The sequence below is a fragment of the Monodon monoceros genome, unplaced genomic scaffold (assembly GCF_005190385.1).
Source record: "Monodon monoceros isolate NGI ecotype Baffin Bay Population unplaced genomic scaffold, NGI_Narwhal_1 Super_Scaffold_16, whole genome shotgun sequence".
Lineage (NCBI taxonomy): Eukaryota > Metazoa > Chordata > Mammalia > Artiodactyla > Monodontidae > Monodon > Monodon monoceros.
Window position 1 is genome coordinate 35,946,864 of NW_021703772.1, and position 14,354 is coordinate 35,961,217.

Sequence of the window (14,354 nt, forward strand, 5' to 3'; positions counted from 1 at the left end):
TTGCTTAAGTAAAAACATTGTAAAAAATGTAATGCTTATCTCTTTTATGTTAACTTACAATTCATGAATGCCAGCATATGTTTATGCAGCACTTTATAATTTTCAGTGCCATTTAGCTCATGTTATTTTATTATAATTACCATTTTGTGAGTCAGGCAGGGGAATTTTTGTTGGTGGTGGTTTTATTCTGGTTTTGCTTTTAAATCCCCATTTTATAGAAGAGAAAATAGGTGCCCAGAGAGGTTAAGTGAGTTCTCCATAGGTGCAGAGCTACAGCCAACAAGGTTCAGATCCAACACCAGACCTGGGTATCCTGATTCCCAGTCTGCTGCTCTTTCAGACAGAGTGGCTTTCTTGTTTCATGACTGTCATGCACACACTGTATTTTAGGCATCCTCATGCTTATGGGCCTGTAGCTAGGGTTGTATGAACAGTTAAACTGACACGGCCCTTGCCTTCTGGCAGCATATAATCTAAATAAGGTAAAGAGTTCCTGGAGTTTATGCCTATACAGGAAACCCTTTTCTTCTGCTATCACCTATTCTGCCCATGCCATATCCCGCAAACTTAAGGAGGTCTGTAACTGTGTTACAATGCACTCCTAACTCTTATTTTCCTTCTCACGTGCCAGAACTTTCTCCTTTCTCTTTGCTTATCTTCCTTGACAGTAGTGAGGGTATTTGCTGGTGAGTTGGAAAAAGGGAATCTGGGAATCTCTTGGTTTCCTGCCCTTCTTTTGAGGAGAATCAGTGGATTGATCTTCTCCTTGCTCAGGTTCTCATTTTTACTAGACGCTTGGGCAGTGCTTCCCAAACCTGGCTCATCCTCAGCATCTCCAAAGATCTACTCTGGAGCTCCTGTTCCACAAGTCCGGGTGGGGCCCACAACTGCTCTAGGGATAAACTTGATCTTGAACGCTTTAGCCATTCACTTAATATGACCACTCTCAACAGGACAGTCTTTACTAAACTGCAAATTCCTGGGAATGGGGAGGAAAAAAAATCCATTTCTGACCTTCCCCTACCCTCCAGATCATCTGAAACTGTTCAGCCCAGCTACCATGGGATAACTAGACATCCTGTCAGGGATAATTGTTACGTCTGTACTACAGTTCGGTTACCCATTGATTCATATGGCATTTTTCTGACATGGCTGAATATTTTAGGGGGCTCAAATAGACCACTGTCATCATTCATCACCTTGTATGTTGTGACTATAGATCTACCTTTTATTCACTTCAAGAAACATTTATCTAATGAGAGCATACCTCATATGTATTGGGCCTTTCTCTTCTTTAGTATAGCCGTTAAAATGGTAGTGCCATATTTAAAAGTTTGGTTTGCCGCTTCTAAATACATTTCCAAGAAAATGGAAATCAAGGAACTATCAAAACTTATTTGAATGTAAAATATCTGAAACCTGCAAACCATGTACATTTTTAGATTTAATAGTAGAGTATATGTGAAGATGTACTGAAAGTAAAAATTATTAAAATGTTCTTAAAGGAAACTCCCAAGAATTTAAACAAAACAAAACCCCTCCAAATTAATAGCAGTTGCCATTTTGTAATCATTATAGCTGTATTTGCTTCCATGTTTTGTAGTTTCTTAACAAATTACTGTGAAATTAGGTTAGTTGGAACATGAATAAATGTACAACATAAATGAGTATACTTTTGCCTTCATATTATATGGCAGCATTTTCTTTGATAATCGACATGCCCTCATAATATTGCCCTTAAGATCAGATATTATATAACCTTAAATTATAGGAAACAGAATATGCCTGAAGGACAATTCTGCAATATATAATTGGGAGCATGCAGTTGATAGAATTTTCAAGGGTGTTGAGCCCAGTGACAAGGTACCTGGAAAGCTGGGTCCTTAGGGAAAATTTGTTGCCACATTTGAGCTTCCATCTGAAAAAAATACATGTAATTAATTAAGATGGGAAATATTCATGCATAACTGTATTTTTAGATCTTCAGTGCATACTTCTTACCCCAGAGGATGCAGAAACAGTGGCTAAACCTATGTTATGAATAGCATCTGCTAGAATATAGCAAAGCATGTTTAAAAGAGTATACATTTTCCCCTGTGTCTTTGATTATTGAAGATACTTTAGGGGGACAAATGCTAGAGGAAAATCTCTTTATGCAAATGTATTTCTGAGTTGAAAGGAGGAGAAGTTTGTTTGTGTTACCTGCCAAAATTAATCATTTAATTCTAAACTCTTTCAGATAATGATTAAACTGAGAACAATAATAAGAAAATATATACCAGATGAGATAGTTTTTAAGCAGTGGCAGAAGCTTAGAACTGATCACAAATAATTTCTCATAACGCTTTTCTTTCTCATTTGTCCTATTCCCCCATGTAATAGTTTTAAATGGCACTCTTATGAAATAAATAACTAAACACCAACCATATTTTTTTCATATCCTGAACAATATTTTGGCTGTTTTTCAGAAGAATCGGAATTCTGAAAATTAAATAAAGGTTTCTAAAATACCAACTTCAGAAAGTTTTATTTAATTTGTGGAATAATTTTGTTCTCTCTTTTTTTTTCAATAGGGTCTTTATTAATTTAGTCTAGTTACTTAGTGCTTATATTAAATAATCTAATAGAAGTAAGGGTTATAACATAACGTTTCCCAAATGTGAAGCAGCATCTATTACATGAGACAAAATCTTTATGCTGCAAAATGTAAAAACCATGTATAGAGTTACAAGGCATCAAATGGTACTGTATGTATTTTTTTAAGTAGAACATTTTTGTAGCATAAGGGGGTAGTCAGCTCAAGAAAAGATTGGCAGACAGCTGTGTATCACTATAGTTTATTCAGAAAGTGCTCTAAAATTCATATTTCAGTTTTTCAAGGCCAATAATATTCCTTATGATCAATTCTCCTGATACAGATATGATTTAAGATTAAAGTTAATGTCCTAAAGAGTAGAAACCTACCTTATTTGTGTTTGTCACTAATACCCAAATTGCTGCAGGTAGAGCTTTCTCTGTGTGTGTGTGTGTGTGTGTGTGCGTATTTTTAGATAAATTCATTTAACCAGTACAGCCTCAGTATTTATTCTGAATTGTCAAATCTTCTGTTTTGGTCCGGTGTTTTCTTTTGTATTGTTATAAATACAGGATTAAATGTATTGTAGGTTCCCAGACAAGTATGTTTTGAGGTTTCATTAATTTGTGTAAGTTATAATGGGACTTGAATAATGTAAAATGCTGGAAGAATGCTATTTCATTTACCATTTACTTTTCCCTCAATACAAGACATTTGAAATATAGATAGTCTTTAAAATAAAAACTGAGTATGTAGGAGTTTCAGTAAATTGTACTGGGGTACTGCTAAGCTGTGGATTAAAAAAGGAAAATATGTACACTTCAAAAACCATTTTTGTTTTGCCTTTTTTCTCTTTCCTCATTGAAAAGTCATTCCTACCACAGGTTTCGCAATAATAACTACAATTTATGTCCTTATGCTGCTACAGTTTGACGATATACCACAGTCAGGCCACAGGTTAGAAACACAGGCTGAGTTATTATATACTGCTGGGTAGTGATTTCCTGTGAACTGATTTATGGATAAATAATTCTATGTTCTTATTATATAGGACAGTTTTTAATTTCTTTAACAAAGCATAGCTGAACAACAGAAAATTACACGCTATAGCATAGGGACACGACCACTCTGAGGAGGATAAACAGATGCGATCAATGTCATGAGTTCTCCTATTTTTAAAAGGGGCCTCACAGCAGTTGCTGTACTGTGGAAATAATACCGCTAACCAGAAGCCCCAAGGCTTATTTACTCTGAGACTGGGATTTTTTTTATTGATACTCTTTTGCTGAGATCTTTTCAGGGAGTTAATGAAATGTATAAACCCAAGCCTTTAGATATTAAAGCTAATGTCTCGTTTTTTTCCCAGGCTGAGTTTTCATTTTGCTTTGAAAATTAATGTTAAAATGCACCTGGAATAAAAGAAAATTATTCATTGAGCTGTTCTACAGGAATACTGCTGATATCTTGCTGGTTTCCTATATCTGCCTCACAGATAATTTGTGGGCTTTATCCTACAATATACCCAACATATACCTATTTTATCAGCATCTATCTGTATGCTACCACAAACCGTGAGAGCTGTTGTTCTCTTGTACTTTATAGGTGATCTGTTGCAGGCCTTCATGAAATAAATATTTCTTGTATTTGAGGTACAGGGGATAAAACTATCATTTTGGTTTATTTTAAGAATGGTTTCACTTAGCTATGTGTTTAGCAATAATAAGCTTCTCTACTCAGTTGTGAGCTCCATAATTACAGGGATAGTGTGTACTGGGTTATCTTTGCATCTTAGTGACTTATGCTGGAGACACAAAAGAAAAATTTGTTAAATGAATGATGATTAATGCTTAATACAAACCCTTGTGATGTTTTATTGCTTATATTGTATTATCGGCACATTTTATTTATCACTCAGAAGTGATCGACTTTCTAAAAACTTGAATCAAATATTGATGAACTGTAACGTGTATTATCACCACTCTTGTTTTCACATAGTTAGAGGTATGAATGATATGAATGATGCATATGAATTATGCATCTACTGAGAAGAGTATTTGGTTTCTTTGAGATAGGCTATAAACTGATAAAAATAACAAATACATATGAACACAAACAGCTATTCATATTTCTCTTTGTGATACGTCCAGTCTGGCAGAATACTGCATTGAAAGAGTGAAAAACTGGTTTCCATTATTGCATCTTTTTAATTTTAGACAAAACTTGCCTCCATTCCCAACCTAATTTTATGTCACTAATGGGAAATTTACCTACAATTGCCTTTTTTTATTTGGTCTAAAAGCATTACATGAAGAGTGGATTGGTCCTCTGTATTTTAGTGAACAGATTTGTCTAGATATAAACAATTTTATTTATATTATGCTCAATTCAATCATGTTAACATTTGTATGAATTTCAACCCCAAAATAAAGGCCCATAATTTGGGACTCAAAGACCTTAAAATTACATCTTTAATAATCCTCAGCACCAGGCATTTTGTAAATGTTCACAGATGATAAATTCTTTGGAAATAGGAAAGATGATGTGGAAAACAATGTTTATGTCTGAAATGGCACTGTTGAGGGAGAAGATTTTTTTCCAGAGAAGCTGTCTCTTCAGGCCCTGTCACCTGTTCGCTCATTGGTCTCATATGTTCCTTTGTTTAACATTAAATGTCAAGACCCTGCCCCATGTGTGACTGTGTGATTGGGCACTGGCACACGGGCAGAGCTGAGTAGAAAGGATATTGGTCCAGTAGCTAGAAAACTTGTCAGCTGAAGCCCTGCGGCCTGGTTCTGGCTGTCACCTACAGATGTCCTTGAAAACTCACTCTTCTCTGATCTTCACCTCACTTTCAGGTGTAATACTGACCCCCTGCTCTCCTTGTGAAGATGAACTAATAGCTTGGAAAAAAACACTTTGTAAACTGTAAAGTAACATAAAGGGATATTGTGATGAAGTAAGCTCCTTCTAAGATACACAAACTAACCAAGAGTATTTACTGTGCAGCTGTATAGAGAAAGGAATTACTTCAGGCTGGATTGATCAGAGTTGGAATTATTCTCGGTGCAGAATTTGAAGAATGTGTACGATTTCTAGAAGTGAATGCATGGGATCAGTACTCCAGACAGAGTGAGAGTGTGATATATATTCAGAGAAGAATTGGGAATTGCCATTTATTGAGCATGTACTGTGTGCCTGGCTGGGCTTGAGTGTGTGTGTGTGTGTGTGTGTGTGTGTATGTGATCATCATTAGTTTTCCTCATATTTTGGATTGGGGCTATAAAACCTACTCATGGAGTGTAAGCATTAGAAATAATTCTGTATACTTATAGTTATGCTGTTTTTATTGAGATTTCTCCAGCACTGCGAGTCAGATATTCCCAGTGGGAACATAACCTCTCTTCCTTCTTTGTTCGCCTTCACCGTACTGAAGCATTTCTTGGGGTCCGTATCCCTCCTTAGAGGCAGCCAGGAAGAGGCTGTTATAGTTGTTAGATATACCTATCTGGATTATTTCAGCTCTTTTTTTTCTCCCCTCAGAATGCTTCCCTTTTTTAATCCACCTGAATTCCAGTACAGGTTAATCATCCTAAAGCTTTGATGGTGTTACATCTACACCCAATAACTTTCAAAGATCTATTTTCCCCTAACTTTTACTGAGCACTTATTGTGTGCCATCCCACTGCTACATTCTGATTCTCATTTTAAGCCTCGTGGCAACCCTAAAGAGTAGGCACTGTTATTATTCCCATCTTACAGGTAATGGAAACCAAGCCTTAGAGAGACCAACTAAATAACTTGCCCCAAATTTTGCAGCTGACAAGCAGAGGAGGCTGGGCATGGACTCACCTCTGACTCCAGGCCTTGCTCCTGACCTCTGACCCATATGGTGCATTACTGAGTTGGGCATCTGAGGCCTTCCAGACTTGGAACCAAGATCTTTTCCAGTCTTTGCTTCTGAAGTGCCTCACACTTGAACCAGTATGACTTACAGGCTACTAAGAAGAGCGAGTGATTGATGTACAGTCTTCCTTTGTGATTTAAAATAATGAGGGCCTTTTATAGGCACTTGACTAAATTAAAGATTAAATGATATTGAAGTCATCCTTGAGTAAATATTTTTGAAATAAATTGACTGTATCTTTCTTTTAGGGAGCATTAAAAGATGTCTAAATAATTACTGTAAATGATTAATTGTTGGGATTAATGATATCCAGGCTCTGTACTAAGGGCTCTACATTCAATCTGCACAATATTCCTATGAGGTCAGTACTTTTATTGTTCCATTTTACACATGAGAGGACTGAGGCATAGAGAAATTCAGTAACTTGCTACAGTTACATGGTTAGTAGGTGGAGGAGGCAGGATATGAACAGAGGCAATTTGACTTGGAAGCCGGAATTCTTTGTCACTATGGTCTACTGCTTCCCATTTTGATTTCCTCAATTAACACTTGACACCAGCCCAAGAAATATTTTTGTCTATTTTATATCAGGGAAGGAGGACTGTATTTCCAAAGAGGGTTATTAATACTTTAGACAGAGACCTTATTTGGAGGAAAGGCTTATTAAAAAGAGTTACTCCAAGTCCCTGCCAGGCTGGAGGAGAGCAGCCTCTGGACATCACTGTCCTACCAGATCTGGTTCCTGCAGACTCTGGTAGGTAGTTGAGCAAAGAGCATGACTTCTAGGTGCAGGTTAGTCAATATGGTGCGAAAAAGAAAAAGCACACGCACTTCCCATTGCCTGAAAATAGCACGTGTCAGCAGCTCTCTTCCAAGATGTAGAAACCACCCTGTAGCAGCTGCTCTCTGTGGAGGCATTAAGTGTTGTGAAGACACCTGTATGTGTCTAATTCCAGCCCAAACAAGTCTCCTTCCAGCTCATCAAGGTGGGGAGAGAATTTATCTAAATGGAGATTACTATTTTCAATAGAGTGACTTGTCTGTCATTTCCTGTAGAGATTCTTCCCCCTCCACCTTTTTTTAAATTGAGGTATAATTTACATACAATAAAATATATGCATATTAAGTGTTCGGTTACATGGATTTTGACAATTTTCATACCCGTGCAACCACCAGCCAAAACTAGAAAATCCCCTTTATGTCCCTTTCCAGTCATGCCCCTGCTGTCTGGAGGTAGCCGCATTCTGACTTCTCATAGATGAGTCTTGCCTGTTCTTGTATTTTATATAAGTGAAATCATTCAGAGATATTCTGTTGTCTCTGGCTGCATTGTGGTATAAACTTACAGCGAAACACTCCTCAACAGTAAAAAGGAATGAACAATGACACACACAACAGCATGGATGAATTGCCTCTAGAGTTATGCGTTAAAGTTAACAGGATTCATTTGCTTCACGCTACCTTCATGTTCTTAGCAACCAAAATGACCCACAAAATTGGCTTCTTCTACTTGCCTATGATAGTGTGCAATTGCTGACTTCATTTTTTTCTCCATCTAATCTCTTAAAATAAAATATCATCTTTAGAAGATGGTCAGTTTATACTCAACTTATGGGCTATCACGATAATGATGTTTTAAGGGGATTAAAATTGTGGAGTGATTTTTTAAAAGAAGGAACTATGTTAGACATGTTACATGGTATCTTTTTAGTACTTTCACATGTCAGAAGGAGTAAAGGAAGCAATGAAGCAGACCCAGCCTCTCCTGGATGGCTGTCCAGTGGGCCCTGGATGTTCATTTTCATGACTACTACATTTTCATGACTACATGACTACTGTGTGCTGTGCACTTTTCATTGTCATGAGAGAGAATGTTAGGAAAACTATCCCCACAAGAAAACAGCTTTTCTTGGCAAGTGAAATATGACTTAAGGAGCCAGAACTGGAGACATACGGTACTATGAATGAGAGCTGTGTTACTTTACTGGATCTGAGTCCAGGCACTATTTATACTGCAGCATATTCAGCACCAGATTGTTAAATCTTAATACTGAAACAGTGCATCATTTTAATATTTTTGTTCTGTTTATTCCCTGTTTTCAGGCATTATGTCAAGCATTGCACATTCATTGATTTCATCTTGGACAGGACGTGTGCCCTGACCAGAAAGTTCATTTCCTATTATTGAAATTTCGGCCCATAGCTATAAAGCAGCATTTTGTGAAGCTTTTAAAAGTTCACTTGTGTATACAGGTGTTCTGTCTCTTTGGTGATAAAATATATTTTTTGAAAGAACAGTGTAGTTGGACTCACCTGCACTGTCAAAAATAAAAATGCTGTTTCTCTTCTATCACTAAAACATAGCTGTTTTGGATATGGGACAATTTTTGATATCCTGGGGACCATTGGATTTTTCACAGCATACAAATAAAATGTCCGTTACTGTGTTGTTTGTGAAATGCGCTTCTCTTTATTTTTCTTCATCTATGTTATATGCGCCCTGTGCACCAGATAAGATGGGTCCATCTTGTGAATAACTTAGAATTTTCACCACGTGTTGCTGAAGCTGTCCCATGAGTCTGCCCAAGTTTGACCAGGATTTTTATTCTCTCTCCATTGTCACGAGTGTTTACCATATGTAGCAGGAAACCCGCAGGGAAAGGGTACCACTGTCACTGTAAAAAGAACTGAGGAATTAAAAAAGAAAAAAAAAGGAAGTTGAAAGCATCTCTGCTATTTCTGATCTGTGGTCAATCATTGTGCTATGGAAAACAAGCCCTGTGCCTCGTGAAATGTGAATCTGGAAGTGAACTCTCACTGCTTCTTCAGCTCCAGATGCTATTCGCACTGGGGTTCACACCACAACCAGGATGTGACTGTGTGTGTGCTGAGCCCACACACAGGAATTTTCTTGTACAATTCAAAACCGAATCTTATATTTACTTAAGCCTTGCTTTTTTTTTTTTTGTCTATGAAATCAGCAGTTCAGTATATTTAGCATCAGTCTTAAGTTAGACTGTGAAACAAGACTTTGGGGGAAGGAAGTAACCGTATGGTTTTCTAAGTAATTTAAGAAAGAGGAAAACATAAAAAAACTGATTGTCCATGATTAAACCTCATCCTTTCATTCTCATCTTCCTGTATAGTTAACTCAATTGTCAGCCAGAAAGAAAGAGTCTATTGCACTGGGTTGTAAAATATCTCTGAGTGGGCCTTGAATGTTGACTATTGGATGACCTTTCTAACATTGAACAAACAATGGGAGGGTTTAATAAATAGCAGATATGTGTTTATTATGTTTTTCTTCCCTGTGCAGGAATAATCAAGCTTGGGAGGTGGAACCCTCTCCCCCTCAGTTATGTGACAGATGCACCCGATGCGACAGTGGCCGACATGCTGCAAGATGTCTATCACGTTGTGACGTTGAAAATCCAATTACAAAGGTGGGTGTCTCTGAACATCTGCCCTTCCTAACTCTCAGAGCTGCTCCGTTGATCATAGAGTCGCTACAGAGATCAGCTCATCCTGTCTTTGTTAATTTCTAGACATTGGATGAAATGAAAAAAAAAAAAGAAGGGGGGGCCGTCACCAGGCATCTTTATAGTCCACATTCCAACTGTTTTATGTTTTGTTTTCAGAAGCAGTGAAGTGGTAACCTAGGGGAAGCTTGATAAATCATTAAAAATCTGCAGCCTTTAAACGGGAACTTTCCACAGCCCCTAATTTAATGAGCCCTCTGGTTAAATGCTTAGCACATAATATTTGAAGAATAAACACCTCTGCTGTTTCAGGCTTGTGTTTGAGGGGTGAGTTTGGTGCCCTTGTAGCCTGCTTACCGAGAAGCTGCTGGTACTGGACGCCTCTTGCTTTCCTCTCTGGTGGCGTGCAGAAGTTCTGGGGATGATTTCTTTTTTTCAGATACAGCATGCAGAACAAATTATGCCTCTAAAGAATCTAGAGTTTCTCTGCAGAGTCTTGTATTGTGAAGTGCCAGTAGCTCATGTGATTTAATGAATATTGTCCTTTGCTGTAAAGGTTTTGAATCTACCCCTTTTGGAGAATTTACACTTTAATAGGGACCCACCATTCCTGTCCTTGTCTAGGAATGCTTTAATGTCTTTTCTTTAGTTTTTTGTTAGCGAAGTGACATCTCTGGATTGTTCTATGAGGGTGAAGGGTAGACCTTCAAATTTGATGCAGTGTTTGTTTACATTTAACCTTAGGAATGTCCAATAATTAAGTTTAAATTGTGGAAGTTTATAATCACACTGTCATGCCATTTCTATCAGTAGATTGGAGAAATCCTATTTTAAAAAATTGGCATTTCTTCATATCCGAAGTGACTGGTTTTCTCAGGCTAGTGTGAGAACCAACTGAAAGAGACCGTGATGGGCTCTGTCCAGGTCCTAGAGAAGCAGTTTTGCTCCCTTTCCCTCATTTTGGGCCCACATTCAACCCTGTCCTTTGGTGGTTCTCCTAATGCTTCACAGGACCCAGGGGTGACTGCTGTATTCTGCATTTAAGGGTTTGCATGTCATTCATTCTTGCTCTGTTTTCCAGTTGTTCGAAGTTGGAAGACTTGCCTGCGGAGCAGTGGAACCACGCCACGGTCCGCAATGCCTTAAAGGAACTGCTCAAAGAGATGAACCAGAGCACATTAGCCAAAGAATGCCCTCTCTCCCAGGTCAGTGTCTTCAGGAGAAATGAAGAAGCCAAGGGTGGGCTGTCTGGCAGGAGGGGCACACCTGCTCAGACAGCTGTCTTTTATTTTATATTCACACTACATCTTAGGTGGAAAAAAATATGGAGGTTGTGGTGCTTTTTTTTGTAGAGGAGAACTTATCACTTATTGAGAGCTCATATAGTGGGAGTCACATTAAAACATTTTACACTCACAGTCTTTAACCTCTCATGTATGTCGTAGGTATCAGTGTCTCCATTTTATAGATCAAGAAAACAAGGCTCAGAGAAGCACTTTACCTGCCTAAGCTTACTCAGCTGGTTAAGTGGCAGGTTGCAACCCCAGCTGAGACCTCCCTTGCCAAAGCTCAGGCTTCAAATCACTGTGTTACTTGGTCAATGAAATGGGCCAGCCATGTCAAACCCATCTTAATTTGTTTTTATTTGTTTATTGAGCCTTTTCTAGGCCTAGCAGAGAGAGATGATCTTTGCATCATACACGCTTGTAGAGATTTGGGAGTGAGTTCACTACATGAAAATGCACCACGAGAAAAAGTGATACTCTGTTTTTACTGAACTGATCATAAACTAAAACAAGCCACAAAAATAAGAAATTGAGAGGATCAAAGGGAGGAACAGCAGAAGAAAGGGCTTGCGGTTCCATTTGTGTTCATGGGTGAAGGCCCCACTTTTGCTAATAAGATAATATTTTGGTGGCTATGGGGAGTGGCTTAGAACTGCTGTGAAATGAACTCAGGTTAACATTATTTAAAGCCATGAATGGAAATCCATCTTCTGGTGTGAGTTGCTACACTTGATTTAAGACAGTAGACTACATGTCTGTCAAATTCAAGGGAAGATGACAAGAACCATAGAAACTTGATGTGTCCTGAGCTATGTTCCAGGATAATAGTCTTTGGGGGAAGCAAGAAGCCTAGTGGTTAAGAGCTTGCATTGTGGAATCAGTCAGATCTGGATTCGTGTCCTGGCTTACAAGCTTTTGTGACCTCATCTTTATAAGCCTGTTCCGTTGTGTGTAAAACCAGGAGAGTAATAGTTCTAAGTCATATAATGAGGAGTAATGAGATAAATCCCATAAATTCTTGGCCTGGTACGTCGCATACAGTGATACTCCATAAATAGTACCAGTTGTTATTCCTGAGACATGATATTATTGGTGTGAACTGAATAATTTTTATATACGTCTTGGAGAGTGTTTTGGAATTGAGATCCTCTGAGACAAAGCTTGCTATTAATATTTTTGCTTCCAGAAAATCAGGCCGGCATGTACCTGAGTGGTAGATTGAAGGGGACACCATCAGTTACATCCCTACTTTTGTGCTTACAGCTTTCACATAGGCCATTTCAATACCTACCTGTAGGTATGTCCATAGGTGCTAAAGCTTGTTGCTAGAATTTTGATTTATTCCAATGTGATTGCTTATGAAGTTCTAAAAATAAATATTTTGAATTATTCTGATCATATACAGGAACTGGATAAAGAAAAATATAGGGAAAAAAAATTTCAATCATTTCTCCTAAATTTTACGATTAGTCACAATTAATTTTCTCTTGGATTTACTTGAAAGTCAGATTGGGCTTTGCCTAGAAGTGGACAAGCTCCTAACAATATCACCAATTCAGAATTTTATCCAGGGCTTTTGAGGCCTATGGGAATTTGGTCAGAATTGATCTATTGTGATTATTAGGTTTGGTTATAACTATAAAATGTGGCTAGAGGGACAGCCTGAGCGGAAAGAACCCACATTAGGGGCTGAGCACCCTGAGCTCTCATCTCAGTAATTTTTTTGTTTGTTTTTTTGGGCCATACCGCGTGGATTGTGGGATTGAACCCGGGCCCTGGCAATGAAAGCGCTGAGTCCTAACCACTGTACCACCAGGGAATTCCCAAATCTCAGTTCTTTTATGTTGAATGTGTGATCCTGGACAAGCCCATCCACTCTCAGAGCCTCATTAAACTCGTCTGTAAACTGGGCATGATTGTATCCACATATGTCACATAATTTGCAGGGTTGTCTCGAGATTCAAATGAGAACATCTTTATCCCTGCTGTAAAAATCCTCTTTTCTCCCCCATTTTCTGTTCTCATTGCTTGCCCACCTAGTTGCCCAACCTAAAAAGTTTCTTTGCTGTCACTCTCATATTAGATATACTGGATTCTACCACCGCTGTATCTAAAATCTTCCTCCTTTGTGCCATTGCCTTGTTTAGACTTTTGTCACCTCTCATGTGAAATATTTTCAGTCATCCCGCATCATAATCTTTCTCCTGCCACCTGCTTCTCCAAAGCTAACATTGTGCCATTTCCTCGTCTACAAGCCTCCAGAGACTCCCCCTGCTCAGCCTGTAGGAAGAACAGACTGCATAGCATAGCCCGTGTATACCGTCAAGATGCCACTAACCTGATTTCCCACCAGTCGCCTTCCTCCCTCTACCTACATCCACTCTGTGCTCCAAACCATGCAACTAATTGTTCTGAAACATTAAACATTGCTCAAACTTCACCAAAATATTCCCAAGGGTGGGAGCAACCTAATTAGTACCATTACCACTTCAAGTCTGACAAAGCAACTTCTTATGTTACTTTTACAATTCATGAAAAGTAATACACAGTTTACTCCATATACCTGTGTTTCTGTTCTTTTTAAAAATGCCATAAAAATCGCTTTCCCTGTTAAATTATTAACCTCCCCTGTGCACATGAGAGTCGTCCTCAAGGGAGATGTACCATGTTAATCTGTGGCTTTGCTGGCCCCTGCACACAATGATGGTGACCTCAGAGTCCTGCAGTGTGACACTACCTTGCTTTTGCTGTGCGATTTCTCTCGGCTAGCAGGCACCACTCTCTTATGCTTGAGGAAACCTTTCAAATTCCAGCTGGAAAGTCACTGCTGGTGAAGAACCCTGACCTTCTGATTAAAGTAGTTGCTTCTTCTGCTTTTAGTAGCCTTTTGGACACACCCCTGTCACAGCACTTATCACAGCCTGTTGTCAGTGTTATCTGCCAGTGCCCAGATAGCAGAAGCCATCTCTTATCTCCGTGTTCTCAGCATTCAGCACAATGTATATCTTCCATGTTGTTGTTACTCTAATGCAGGAGTTCTAAACTTTGGCCCAGTTGAGCTTTGGGGCTGGATATTCTTAGTGGTGGGAGAATGTCCTGTGGTCCTGTGT

General features: G+C 38.6%; 1 protein-coding gene across 3 annotated transcripts in view; it reads left to right on the plus strand.

The window, feature by feature from the left end:
- Positions 1–14,354, plus strand: part of SATB2 (SATB homeobox 2) — a 191,116-nt gene that overhangs the window by 65,789 nt on the left and 110,973 nt on the right. For all 3 annotated transcript variants that reach the window (XM_029224494.1, XM_029224493.1, XM_029224496.1), the window contains exons 4-5: positions 9,796–9,922; positions 11,040–11,163. In XM_029224494.1, coding sequence (XP_029080327.1) covers positions 9,796–9,922; positions 11,040–11,163 — 251 coding nt within the window. The remainder of the gene's footprint in view (positions 1–9,795; positions 9,923–11,039; positions 11,164–14,354) is intronic.